The sequence below is a fragment of the Penicillium hispanicum genome, assembly GCF_028827665.1.
Source record: "Penicillium hispanicum strain IBT 35686 chromosome Unknown utg000008l_segment0_segment0, whole genome shotgun sequence".
NCBI lineage: Eukaryota > Fungi > Ascomycota > Eurotiomycetes > Eurotiales > Aspergillaceae > Penicillium > Penicillium hispanicum.
Genome location: NW_026623200.1, coordinates 1,642,634 through 1,654,732, shown reverse-complemented (window position 1 = coordinate 1,654,732; position 12,099 = coordinate 1,642,634). Strand labels below are relative to the sequence as shown.

Genomic DNA, 12,099 nt, shown 5'->3' with positions numbered 1-12,099 from the left:
TATAGCCTTCTGCCAGTGACTGCTACTAGAAGGAATATTGGTATGCAGTCTGTTTCTGTCCGAGGGATCTCGAAGATGTTTATACCTTTTTGTTCTGCGAGCCCAAGCAATATATTGGGGGAATTTAGTTGTAGTACTCTTGATGCCTAGGTAGATATATCTCGCTATACCTATGGTTATTTATGTAGCCAGACAAATACTTAAGTGGTATAGGTGATATGAATAGCGAAGATAGCCTTGATCCATGTGTATAAATATATACCAAAACCGGAAGGGACTCCAATACAGCGTTATATTACATCACCCATCATGCCTATTATAGTAAGCCGGCAGCACTTAAGAGCTTGCACAAAAATACCCATCGCCTTCAAAAAATAACAGAAAAGAGAGAAAGAGCGTAATATACGCATAACCATGTTGTATCAATAAAGCAAGCCAAGTACAGCAAAGTAAAGGAGGAACAAACAGAATACCATACCACCCCATCTGCAGCATAATATATTACGATTTTCATAGGGGGAACAACCTAGGCGAGGAAGAAGATAAGCAAAAATGAGAGAAACACTCCCCACTACTCAGGTCGAGTAAACACTACGCAGGGTGATCATTCCGTAACACAGACTTCTGATTTTATAATACTGACTTGCAGTCTCTCCTATCATTTATTTCTTCACCTCCCACTAGTTCAGATTAATTGCTCCCTACCTCATGATTCTAGCGATGCCCACCGCAGCCATCCTATCTCGAAGGCCGGCCTAACTCCTCTTCTCATCTTCTAGCCAAGATCCTTCAGATAAAATCATCTCCTCAAATACACTTTCAGATCATGTTACAGCACATGCCAGGGCGCACTAACCAAACAAGCCAAAAGACCAAATATGCTAGAACGCTATGTTCTACCATGCCCGGGACCGATATAAGTAGCATACAACGTTAGACTAGGGGGGACCAGGACTAGCCCTAACAGATCATTGAGTTGATACTATTTTGCTTCTTTTGGAGGCGTCGCACCAGAGCTGTGGTCTGGCTAGGAATGATCGACTGTATCACTCGGCGCCCTAGCTAACAAGGGTCAAACCGGTAGTAGGAGTCTCGTAGAGGATAGTAGGCTTGGTATCATTTTTTATGCGGTAGTCTCGAGTTGTCTTTTATCCGGTTAATATAGGCCTTGCTCACACAGCCTATGCTTCCGAAGATTGTGTTGTATTGGGGCCATCTTTATGACAAAATATGTAGTGCGAGGGATGCACTACTGTGTCTCAGATGCTGCCAGGAGGACTTGCTTCCTATAGAATGAATAAGCACACAGGGGCAGTAAAGTATCACATAGAAAACACTTACCGAGCTATCTTCTGTTTGATCAGGATCCAGAAGAGAGTAATCAGCCCTGCACTCAGGGCACCTGCGAAGAGACCAATACACAGCCAGCCACTAACAGGGAAAGCGGCGGCTCTTTTGTGATGGTGGTGATGGTGGTGATGGTGGTAGAGGCAGACATGGGAGGAGGGACGAAGTATGAAGCAAGGGAGAGCGGCATTTATGGACGGGTATGAGTGCCTTTAAATATAGTCAAGCCCAGCCTAGGTTTCAGCTTCCCTTTTGTTAGGATATTTTCAGTTCTGTCTTCACTCACGGAGGATGTAGAGAATTTTGGTGGTCAGTATGTTAGCTCTTTCAGCGTGTTTGATACTCCACTTCAATGATCGATTCTTCAAACTTAATAACAGATATCGCTATACATTTACCTATGATGGAAGCTGTATAGTGATAGGTCCCTTTCAAAAAGTTGATAAGCACTTTGCTTGATATGCACCTGGTATTAGTTTCTTGGGGCCCTGTAGATAGTTAATTGACCTTCGGTTTGATCCTACCACTACTTTGTTTTTATTTCCATAGCATATTCTTCGAGCCCTTATTGACTTAATGACATAGGTAACTAGTGCTTGTCTAATTAGAATGCTGTTGTTTAATTGCAGGGTGAGGCCAGGAGTAAGGATTCCGTACTTTTTTACAGCTCTTCCAATTCCATCAAATGCAGTATGGATGGGTGGATCTCGGGGGAGTGTTTTATCAGAGCGTTCTTTAGTTGGATTGAATAGGAGATAAATTGACAGTCCAGGACGGAGGACTACTCCATGGATGAATGTACATCACTGGTGCCTTGGTGCCTGAAGGCTTGGCCCAGACGCGGGATCAGCCAACTATACCCAGAGTGGTCAATCGCGTTGTTGACTTCCCCCCGATTCCACCGCCATGGCTTTCAACAAGAAATATGCCGGCCTTCCAGACCTGGTGAGTCCTCTGAAGTACCATATCGAACCGTAAACTAAATTTCCATGCCAGGACCTCGCCCCCGATATCTACGAAACCCCTGATCTGACCGACGAAGCCTCCACTGTTCCCGTGAGTCCTACAACGACAAAACAAAGCAGTGTTAGGTCATACTAATCATTGACACGCCAAATTGCAGACCACGACTGTCCGCACCGACTCCGATCATGATGATTTTGGTTCCACCCCCGACATTGACCGCGAAGGGGTCAACGCCGACCAGGCGCGGGCGCACTTTATGGGTGCCGCAGTCGACGCCCGCGACGTCAATTTCTCCGACAACATTGCCATGAAGCGGCAAGCCTACCGCAGTAAAGACAAGAGTGGGCGACGACGACGGAGACGTGAGGATGGTACCGAGGAAGTGGGTGACCTGAGTGATAGCGAGGACGAGTCGCTCGAACGGCGGCTGGCACGCTTGCGACGGGAAGTCGAGGACCTGAAAGTGGAAATGGCGAACCAGACCTCGCCGACACAAGTCGAAAGCACGGAGAAGGGCCCATCCGAGGACGCAGACAAACAAGGAGAGAGTGCCCTGGGTGATGGCGTGGCGGAGTTGAGCCGGGCATTGGACAATTTGCATGCCTCGTCCCGGGGCAATGTACACACGCCATACTCGGCTGCTGCTGCTCTCTCCCAGAAGCTTGCGCCAGAAGCTCGCCCAGCAGCTGCTGAACCGGACTCGCAGAAGCAACAACCCCTAGCTGAAGGGTCGGTGCCTACCGCTGTTATCCCCGGAGTCTCGCAAGCCGCGCTGCCCCCAGCAGGAATTCTCTCCCATGCAGCGGCGTTTGAAAGTCGACTCGCACTCATTGAAGCATCAATGGGGATATCGAGCTCCTCAAACCCATTTGTCGGGGACGGGCTTAGCGAGCCCGATCTGCAGCCAGTTCTCCCTGCTCTAGACCAGCTTACCTCCCGCCTCGGAGCTCTCACAGGACTCCTTGTGGGTACAAACCCAGCTTCTGCTGCGCCCAGTGCTGTTCCGAGCCTGACCACCCCACACCTCGAAGCTCTATCCGCGCGGGTACGCAAGCTGACCACAGACGCCGAGGCTCTTGCGTCCGCTCGCAAGCGTGCAAATGATATAGCCAAGGCGCCGCAAACTCCACGCATCCCCTCTGGCGGCTCAGACACCGACACCGCGCCAGCCGCAGACGGCTCGGCCGCGGCTGACGACGAACATGCCGCCAAGATCCAGGCTCTATATGCCACTCTTCCAACCATCCAGTCCCTGCATCCCTTGCTTCCCAGTGTACTGGAGCGCCTCCGTTCTCTACGCGCATGCCATGCCAGTGCCGCTCATGCTGCCGATTCTCTCAATGAGCTCGAGAAGCGCCACGCCGAGATGGCCTCCGAGATCGAACAGTGGCGTGAAGGCCTCGCAGCTGTCGAAGAGAAAATGGGCCAGGGTGAAGCAGCTCTCCGATCCAATGTTGAGACCGTCGAACCATGGGTACGCGAACTGGAGTCTCGCATGGCGCGCTTGGAAGGTCCGCCAGGTGCACTTTGAGGTGGATTGTTCGTCTCTGTTTATTCAGTCTGCCACTTTGGCAGACACCTATCATGACACATAATACCCTCCTGCATGTATTTCCTTCACTTGACTGTCCGGTACTGTTGACGTGTAGGGTCAACGTGACTCCGATATTGTTGATATATCGATCCAATGCACATGGATACATAGAATCTTCCCCAGTTCAACGCGTAGGCCGGAAAGTACCTCGCTAGCATTGAGTTTGTGAGAATGGTGAAAGGGATAGTCAAATGGATGCTCCCCTTGGCTTACGGACACCTGCCCTTGGTGCTGGGGAAATGGTTGAAAAACTACACCTTGGGAGACCACCGTTTAAATCAGACGTAGCTACATTTGAACCTAGTATGCTGTAAGTCATACCAAGGGAGTGTTCAATAGTCTCTATAATGAAAGAAACATGGCATGCTCTCAGAGAAAGACATGTAAAATCTACTCCCGAACCCGCTTCAACACCTTAATCTTGGGCTGCATCTTCAACTCAACCCACCAACCCCGCAGAACAGCCTTACGCACCGAATCGCGAAGGCTCTCATACACTCCTACCGCACGATCCCCACCAAACATGGACAAAATCCGCCGTTCCGCAGTCCCAGCCGCGGGAGATCCGGGTCTCACGATAGAAATACCGGCAAACCCATCCACAACCTCCGCGACATCCCATTTCGACCCGGGGAGTGCACTACGTAAACGCGTTTCATCGGCATCCTGGTATTCTGGATCCGCGGAAGCCTCGACGAGCACATAGTCGAATTGGGACCAAAAGGCATCGGTATCTTTCACCTTCTCGTCTTCGGTTTTATCGTAGCGCCATCCCGATGTCGCGGGTTGTTGTAGGAAGCGGGTGACGCCTGTTTGGCAGGCTAGGTTCCCGAGGTAAACGGCGACACTTCCGGGTTGGGTATGTAAGTTGCTCATTGCGGTACTCTGGTCATGGTGCTGATGGAGCGTGTTCAGGGCGTGGGCACCTGGGTAGTTGGCTGCTGATGCGGGGAGCAACGCCGCGTTTGACAGTAGGAATGCGGCAAGGGTCGATAGGACTAGGATGCGGGATGCGGCCCAGGAAAAGAGAGATCGGGAACGGCGAGTCCAGAGATACGATGCGCCGAGGGCCGCGGCAGCCGTGACTGGCGGGATGGTGTAGATGATGAAGCGCCATTCCTTGTGCGGTTGGAAGCTGTAGAGTGCAATGAAAGCGAGGGACGGCACGAGCAGCGGGATGGCTGCGCTCCGTGTTGCTGGCTGGCGCAGCGCGACGGGGATGGCCAGAAGGTAAGTAAGCGGGTTGAGCAGGAGACGTGGTAGCGCGTTGAGGAAGTAGAAGTACCACGGGTCAGTACCCCAAGCTGACGACTGCCCTGAGACGACGTTGAACAAGAACGCGTCGAGTTCGGGCCAGAGGGGGTAGCGTTGCCAGAACTGCGAGTCAACGAGGACAGTGGCTAGCAGGCCTGTGGCGAGGCCTGCTAGCCCGGCGACAATTGCGCCTCGAACGAGTTCAATCTGGCGTGTAGCGAGGAGAAACAATGTCTGTGTTCCAACTAGTAGTGCCAGCTCGGAGCGGAATACTACTCCGGCAAAGGTGAGTAGAAGCAAGGACAGGCCGCCACGAGACTGTCTTCGGTTAGCCAGCAGTGCGTCTGGAAGAAGATAGCGCATAGCTAGTGTTGTCAGGCCGAAGGCGAACATATTCGAGAGCGGCCGTGAGGCATAATAGATTAGATGGAACTGGCTGCTCTGGAAGAGTATGTACCATGTTGCTACGGTCTGGCCGAAGCTGCGCCGTAGACCATATGCGAACACCGCCAGTGTGAGCGCATTGTACAATCCCAGAATCCCGCGAGCTGGGGACCGTATTAGCTTGGCTCTTGCGACAGAAAGGGTGATTTAAAGGTATATCAGCTCCCTACCTAGTATCTGCGGATCGATTCCCTCGCTCAGCGCAATCACGGGCTGCGATAGCTTGGCGAGCACCGCAGCACCTGTAGCTGTGCGAGGGACAGCCCCAGGGAATTCAAAATGGTCATAATGAGACTGGTTGAGATTCAATTTATCCGGAAAGCCATGGACCAGTATGTCATGAATAGCTTGGACATGGAACGACTCCTCCACCTTGGTGTACGGCGCAACAAGAAGATGGATGGTAATCAACACGGGAAAGATGAGGAGCGCGAGAAGTGTAGATGCTGTATGATATCAGCTATGCAACTTTCAGAAGATTGCTCTACGGCGGCGCGAACTGACCATCTCTCATGGTGGCTGCATTGGCGGAGTTGACGGTTGATCCGGAGATCTGGCGCTTCCCGCACCTCGTTATCACTTCCACCTCAACTCCAACTCCCCGACTTCACCTCTCTCCGCCCGCCACGATGCTGCTCTTCGGTCTCGGGAATCTTGTCTACGGTGAGTAGGACCTGTTATATTCTATAACCATAACTGATCCATTCCTCTAGTGATTATTCTCATCATCAACGCCATTGCTGTCCTCTCCGAGGACCGCTTTCTCGCTCGCAGTACGTTCCTCCCCTCCCTTGTCAATCCCTAACGCCTTACCACGAAGCTTCCCTTGGGATTCATTTTCACTAATACGACGTCATAAAGTTGGATGGGGCCGAACACAAGCAGAGCCATCCTTTGGCACAACATACGATAGCAACAGCGTGAAGGCGAAGTCGATCAACCTAATTGCCAGTGTGCGGACAGTCATGCGCAGTACGTTCAACCTCTTCTCTCCCTCCATCAAGAACTGCTTGTCTCCGCATTCTCCTCGCAATGAGAAGAGCGGGAGAAAGCACCCTTACCAACCGAAGACCAGGCGGGAAGACCGCAAGCTACTCGAACGACCCAGCTAACGCGTAGCCACAATGACAGTACCCTTGATCGTCATCAACACATGCATCATCGTCTACGAACTGATTCTCGGCTGAAACACAAGTCCGAATCTATTACATTTCGACAGGCGCCGGCGCAGAACCATTCCCCTTCTGGCGCGCGCGCCTTCTCCTATCTTTTTTTCCACTGCCACCGCACAATGGCAGTTTGCAGTTTTTTAAGCGAATCGAATGAATCGAGTCGGGGCCTGGCGTGGCCTTTTATTTGCCAGACTCACCATAAGATATGTGGTACGATGTGCACGAGCACACAGCAAGCATACTAGAGCCGGGGGCATGCGACTAGATGGACAACTTTGCCAATTCGAGATTCCTAGCTCTCTATGGCTTTTGGTTATTAAAGGTCCTGTTTCTGGAGGAAAACAGGGTTATGGCTGTTGGTTGACAGCGGCATGTTGGCGTTGTTGAATGGATTCACAAGGAGGGCTCGGTGGTTGTATGGTCGGATATGGGCTAGAATGAGCCCATGCTGTTGCTCTGTTGATGCTTGCTTACGTGTCCGCCTAGTTGCATATACCCAGGATTCATTCCAGTCCGCAAACAGTATAAGGCAAGCCGCTAGGTATTTATGCCGTGATTTAGGATCTTGAGATGACCAGTGTGCTTTCTCCCAGCTACACCTACGATCATCCTGATATGAAGAGCCACGGAGCATCCGCAACAGGGAAGTCCAGGAAACGTTTGCTTCAATCGACGGCGAGGAAGAGTAGCAATATTGGGAATATCATAAGCCACTCTCGCCAGAATGGCAAGGAAATGGATAGCAAGGAGTCACGTCAAGCAGGCGTCAAGATGAAATCGCTCACGGCTTAAAATGAGGAAGTCAGAGTAGAAACACCATGTAGAACCCATTTCCCATGCTCGCCAGCATTGTAAACCCAAAGACAAAGCCAGGAGAAAACAAAAAACGCCTCATTTTGCGCCAGGCGGGAAGACTTCATCCGCGTAGGTATCATGCCGCCATACATGTTACAGAAATCAACAGCCATGAGACGCAGGAGCAAAAAGAAACAACTATGATCGGGCATCCAAGGGTCTAGAAAGACATGTCCGTGGGGAAATGTCCTTAGAAGAGACATCCACAGGAGAACGAATGGAATAAAAAAGATGATGGCACATACCATAAAAGCAAATGATGATACATCCATGGAAAAAGTTATGTGCAAACAGCAAATTGTGCTCATATGTGCATGGTGGCCCGGGGTATCTCTGAAACTCGACTGGAAGCTGGCAGATGCAAGAAAAAACAATGCTCCTTGCGATATATTGTTGAGATTCAAGACGCCTTTTTGAAGCTGAACGACCTCCATCGGGTGTGATGGCCGTTCTTTTCATGAGTGTGATGGCCGGGAGTGTGATCCTTGGTCGGGAGGTGGACCGTCCGAGAGGACAGCTTTGGATTGGAAATGGCGGGGACATCCTTCGGAGGCACCGGCGGTGGTTGGACGGGGTATGCCTCGCGAGCCAATGCCTCGTGGGCCGGTGCTTCAGGGACCGAAGCTGGTGGGTGCTCAATATCGGAAGTTGACACCCGAGGCTCTTTGTCTTTGCCCAACCGGTGGCTGATACTGCGGCTACCACGTTTCAGGAAATTGAGCGGTTTCTTCGGTGACCCGTTCTCGGCTCCAATGTCGGAAGTATCGGCTTTGCTCATCTCGATAGCCCTCCTGAGCTCCTCGGCTTCACGTCGGGCCTGGAGATGTCTCTGGTGGTCGAGTTCTCTGCGACGGTTCCTCTCTAGTTTATCATTGCGCTCGCGTTCTTCTTTCGCCACTTTCTCGGCTGCCTTTTCAGCGGCCTTGCGTTCCTTTTCCTCCCGAGCCTTCTCCTTCCGTGATTGAACATCACTTTTCTTCGGGCTCAGGACAGGAGGTGAGTCATCAGGAATAGGCGGCAAAGGTGGCAAAAGCGGTTGAGGATGCTGGACGGACTGCGGGGACGATGAATCGGGTTCCGAGGATTCGGGGTGAGCAGACATGGTAGGAGCTGTTGGCGTCCGACGGATGGGAGAAAACCGATTGTGATCGTCAGAAGGTAGTTGAGATGCGCTGTGTACATGGGCTAGCCCAGGAGATAATGGGTGTCCGTTTGTCCGGGCCCCCTCTCCAGCGTCAGCTGTTGGTGCGGCGGCGGTGGACGCCTGGTCCTCCTGGGCCTGCTCTCGCATAACAGCCTCCATGGTCGTCTCCTGATAGAAGAGAACGTAGGCACATGCCAGTCCCGGGCGATCTCCAAAGAAGTTGCGGACGTAACTCTTATCCACCGGCTCCACCAGCTCATCGTCAAAGAGTAACCAACCACGATCTTCTGTCTTGATGAGAGCAACATAGTGGCCATGATAGGGCCCGCCGCCGATGTGAACAACGACCGCATACAATTCATAAAGCCGATCGGGATCCTCGGCGTCATCAGTAGTGTTGAAGAGCCGGAGATGGTAGGGATAAACGACGCGATGAAACAGCTTCTGCAATCGCTGTAAATCCTCTGTATACTTGAAGCGCTTAAGATGTAAGGCCAGCACGCGGGGCAAACGCTTGATCTTCATGCGCTTCTCTGCTTCTTGAAGACCACCACAGTTGTCACAGTGAAACTTGTTCCTCTCGCAAAGCATCTCCTCTGCAGAGAACTTGCGTAAACAAGAGGTCACCGAGGAGTGCTGTTCGAGATCGACCGAGAGATCCAAGAATACCTCATCGCGCTGCGAGACCTTTTCGCAGGTCAGGCATTTGGTTTCTGAGGTCAAGGTTCCCTCAAACAGTTCGTGGACCCATCTTGTGGTGTTGGGGGATTTGGAACCGGAGCTACCGGTCAACATGCCCAGCGAGTCTGCACTGTCTGAGGGTGGCAGGGCTTTGTCGGCAAAGTTCTGCTTCGTCGCCTCCGCCTCGACATTGGACACCACTTCATTTAGGAGTAAATTCAAGAACTCGTGTGCATCCTGATGCATTGCCGTCCGGAACATTTCGTGCTCGCGCCGCAGCACCTCCAAGAACTGCTGTGGTCGGATAACACCGATCCGGGACTGACTACCCACCAGTGATTCAAAAATGTCCTTTAACGACGTAAAGAGAGATTCTGACATGCCGTAACTAGCGGCATTGTTCTTCGTTTCGAGGAGAGGAAGAGTCTGTAAGGCCACCTTCTTCTTGTATTCGGGCGAGTCTTTGTCTTCGGGCTTCTGCGGTTGGCTGGGAGGCACGCCAGCCTGGCGCGCCGAGGGGGCAGAAGCAGTCGCCTTTTGCTTGGCGGCCTGTGCCTCTGCTTCTAGATGCGCGTTTGGGTTTTGATATCGGAGGTTCTGGGCGAGTGCCGCCTCGAGACTGTCTAGCGGGGTGCGCCGCGGGTAGTTGATCACGGCCTCGCGGAAAGGAACGGAATAGTAAAGGCATTGGAGAATGGAGTTGCAGTAGCAAGTGTTTCCGTACTAGATGTGCGCGTGCGCACTGCGAGTCAGCATGGCTGTTTCACTACCGGAGAAACACGGCTCACGTTTTCCATGCCGAAGAACTTGTCACTTCCGTCACCACGGATGGGACCCATGTCCTGCATCCTTTTCTCCAGCGGACTGATCTGTGGGGTCTGAGGGTCCTTTTTGGGAGGCGCCGGGGAAGGCGAGGGGTTGGTGGGAGCCTGTATGAATCAACGGTCAGTGGTGGTCTCAATCAGAATGGTCCCACGAGGACAGGCCGAGGCATTGCTGCTGTGGCACCTGTCTCGGACAGGGTCAGGCTCGTCGAGATGGGAGGGCCACTTACCCCATTGCTCCGCGAGCTCTTAAAGAGCCCCTTCATGGTTGTTAAGAGTGCTCACAGGTCGCTCTTGGCTGCATGGAGAATCACCAGAGAGGGGTGTAACCGGTCGCGAGGGCGGACATGTGGAGGGAAGGGCGAAAGGAGGAGGAGGTGCAAGAGCGTGGAGTGTGTGCAGGGCGTGGAGGATGCCGATGGTGACGATGACCGGTGATGATGGGTGCCCAGGTGGAGGCCGTTGATGATCGGTAATCGGGACACACACTTTCTAGGAACGTTGAGTCGCCGAGAGGGTCCGGGGAAGTACTCCAAGGGAGGGAAACGCAGGAACCACCTGCAACCGTGGCAGACAAAAGAGAGAATCGGGCTGCAGGGAGTGTGAGAGGAAGATAAATGTGGCGCACTCCTCAGGGCGAAACAATACGCGACAAGAGGTGAGGTGAGAGGTGAGAGGTGAGAGGTGAGAGATGACGGCGGAGCGGAGAGGGCGGCGCAGGACGGGGACGACAACGACTAGCACTACCACGAGAATAAGACTAGTAGGAAATGTCGTAACGGTACACGAACAGGCAGCGAGGGCTCAATCATAATAATATTACTCCTCCTGCTACTACTAATCCCGGGACTTTCTCGCCCCGAAGGACGTAGATACGCCGACTCCTGGTCAGGCCTACACCCACCACGACCACTGATTATCGCGCCTTCATTTACTCCAGGGTGGGCCCTCTCGAATATCGCGCAAGTCATGCAGTGGAAACGTCCAGAAACGCCCTCCGCATCGCTCTTAGTCAGGAAACTCTGCTGAACAAGTCTCGAGCCACGTGGAGTCCTAAGGCAGGTACTCGTCCAATCGCCGATTTTCTCGCAATGTGTGCTTCGCCTGCCTCCTTCTGCGATTTGCCAACGTTGGCGCCCGGATATATCGGACTGAGCGAACGAGAATGAAAGAAAAAAAGAGGGGGGGGGGCTATGACATCCCTTCCTACCCATTGGCTCCTCTTTCCCCACGGCGACGGGCGACCGTGGAACTCTACCTGGACTGGCGCTAGGTCCTGACCAGGTAAGTCGAGGACCTCTCCGGATGCCTCAGTCGGGGCTCGTTCTTCGATTCCAGGTGTCCGTGAACTCTGGGCCCATTTCTGGCTGTTCTAACCGCCCTGACTAAGAATATCCCCTCCATCAACCGGTCGTCCATGATTGGCTGTGCTCACGGGCCATGTCTCCGCCCCTCGCATGGCGTGTGCGATGTCGCCAATAGTGTTCCACGCCGTGGGGAAATATCCAGCCGGTGGCGGTGGAGTATGTACGATTGTCCTTCGCAACGAGACTCGTCCGAGCCCTTGCGGCCTAGGTCGAGTATCATTTGCGGGGTTCCCATCGTGCTCTGCAAGGGAGAACAATGCCCAAAGGCAAGAGAGATACAACAACAATGATAAGCTGGTGACCTCCAACCCAATTCATCGGCCGCGCGACCCTTCGAGATCGGTGGCGGCGAGTTTCCGAACTGCGCCCCGAGGGAATGGTGGTCTCAGTAAGTATAGTGCGCCCATCTGCGACCTTATCAAAATGCATACATTTCATAGGCTCCTTGCGG

At 52.8% G+C, this 12,099-nt stretch overlaps 4 protein-coding genes across 4 annotated transcripts; 2 read left to right on the top strand and 2 right to left on the bottom strand.

Annotated features, from left to right (window-relative positions):
* Positions 1-2,253: 2,253 nt before the first annotated feature.
* On the top strand, positions 2,254-3,844 carry N7459_009460 (uncharacterized protein; the record flags this gene model as incomplete). The annotated part of the gene is made up of 3 exons (XM_056948628.1): positions 2,254-2,292; positions 2,344-2,403; positions 2,471-3,844. 3 exons carry the CDS (start codon positions 2,254-2,256, stop codon positions 3,842-3,844), a joined length of 1,473 nt encoding a protein of 490 aa, XP_056795853.1.
* Positions 3,845-4,297: 453 nt separating this feature from the next.
* On the bottom strand, positions 4,298-6,119 carry N7459_009459 (dolichyl-P-Man:Man(7)GlcNAc(2)-PP-dolichol alpha-1,6-mannosyltransferase; the record flags this gene model as incomplete). The annotated part of the gene is made up of 3 exons (XM_056948627.1): positions 4,298-5,709; positions 5,776-6,051; positions 6,110-6,119. 3 exons carry the CDS (start codon positions 6,117-6,119, stop codon positions 4,298-4,300), a joined length of 1,698 nt encoding a protein of 565 aa, XP_056795852.1.
* Positions 6,118-6,717, top strand: N7459_009458 (YOS1 family protein; the record flags this gene model as incomplete). Its single annotated transcript, XM_056948626.1, has 3 exons — positions 6,118-6,268; positions 6,319-6,378; positions 6,467-6,717. The coding sequence occupies 3 exons, from the start codon at positions 6,118-6,120 to the stop codon at positions 6,715-6,717; spliced, it is 462 nt and encodes a 153-aa protein (XP_056795851.1).
* A 1,315-nt stretch (positions 6,718-8,032) lies between these two features.
* Positions 8,033-10,547, bottom strand: creB (uncharacterized protein; the record flags this gene model as incomplete). Its single annotated transcript, XM_056948625.1, has 3 exons — positions 8,033-10,180; positions 10,246-10,386; positions 10,512-10,547. 3 exons carry the CDS (start codon positions 10,545-10,547, stop codon positions 8,033-8,035), a joined length of 2,325 nt encoding a protein of 774 aa, XP_056795850.1.
* Between the last annotated feature and the right edge of the window lie 1,552 nt (positions 10,548-12,099).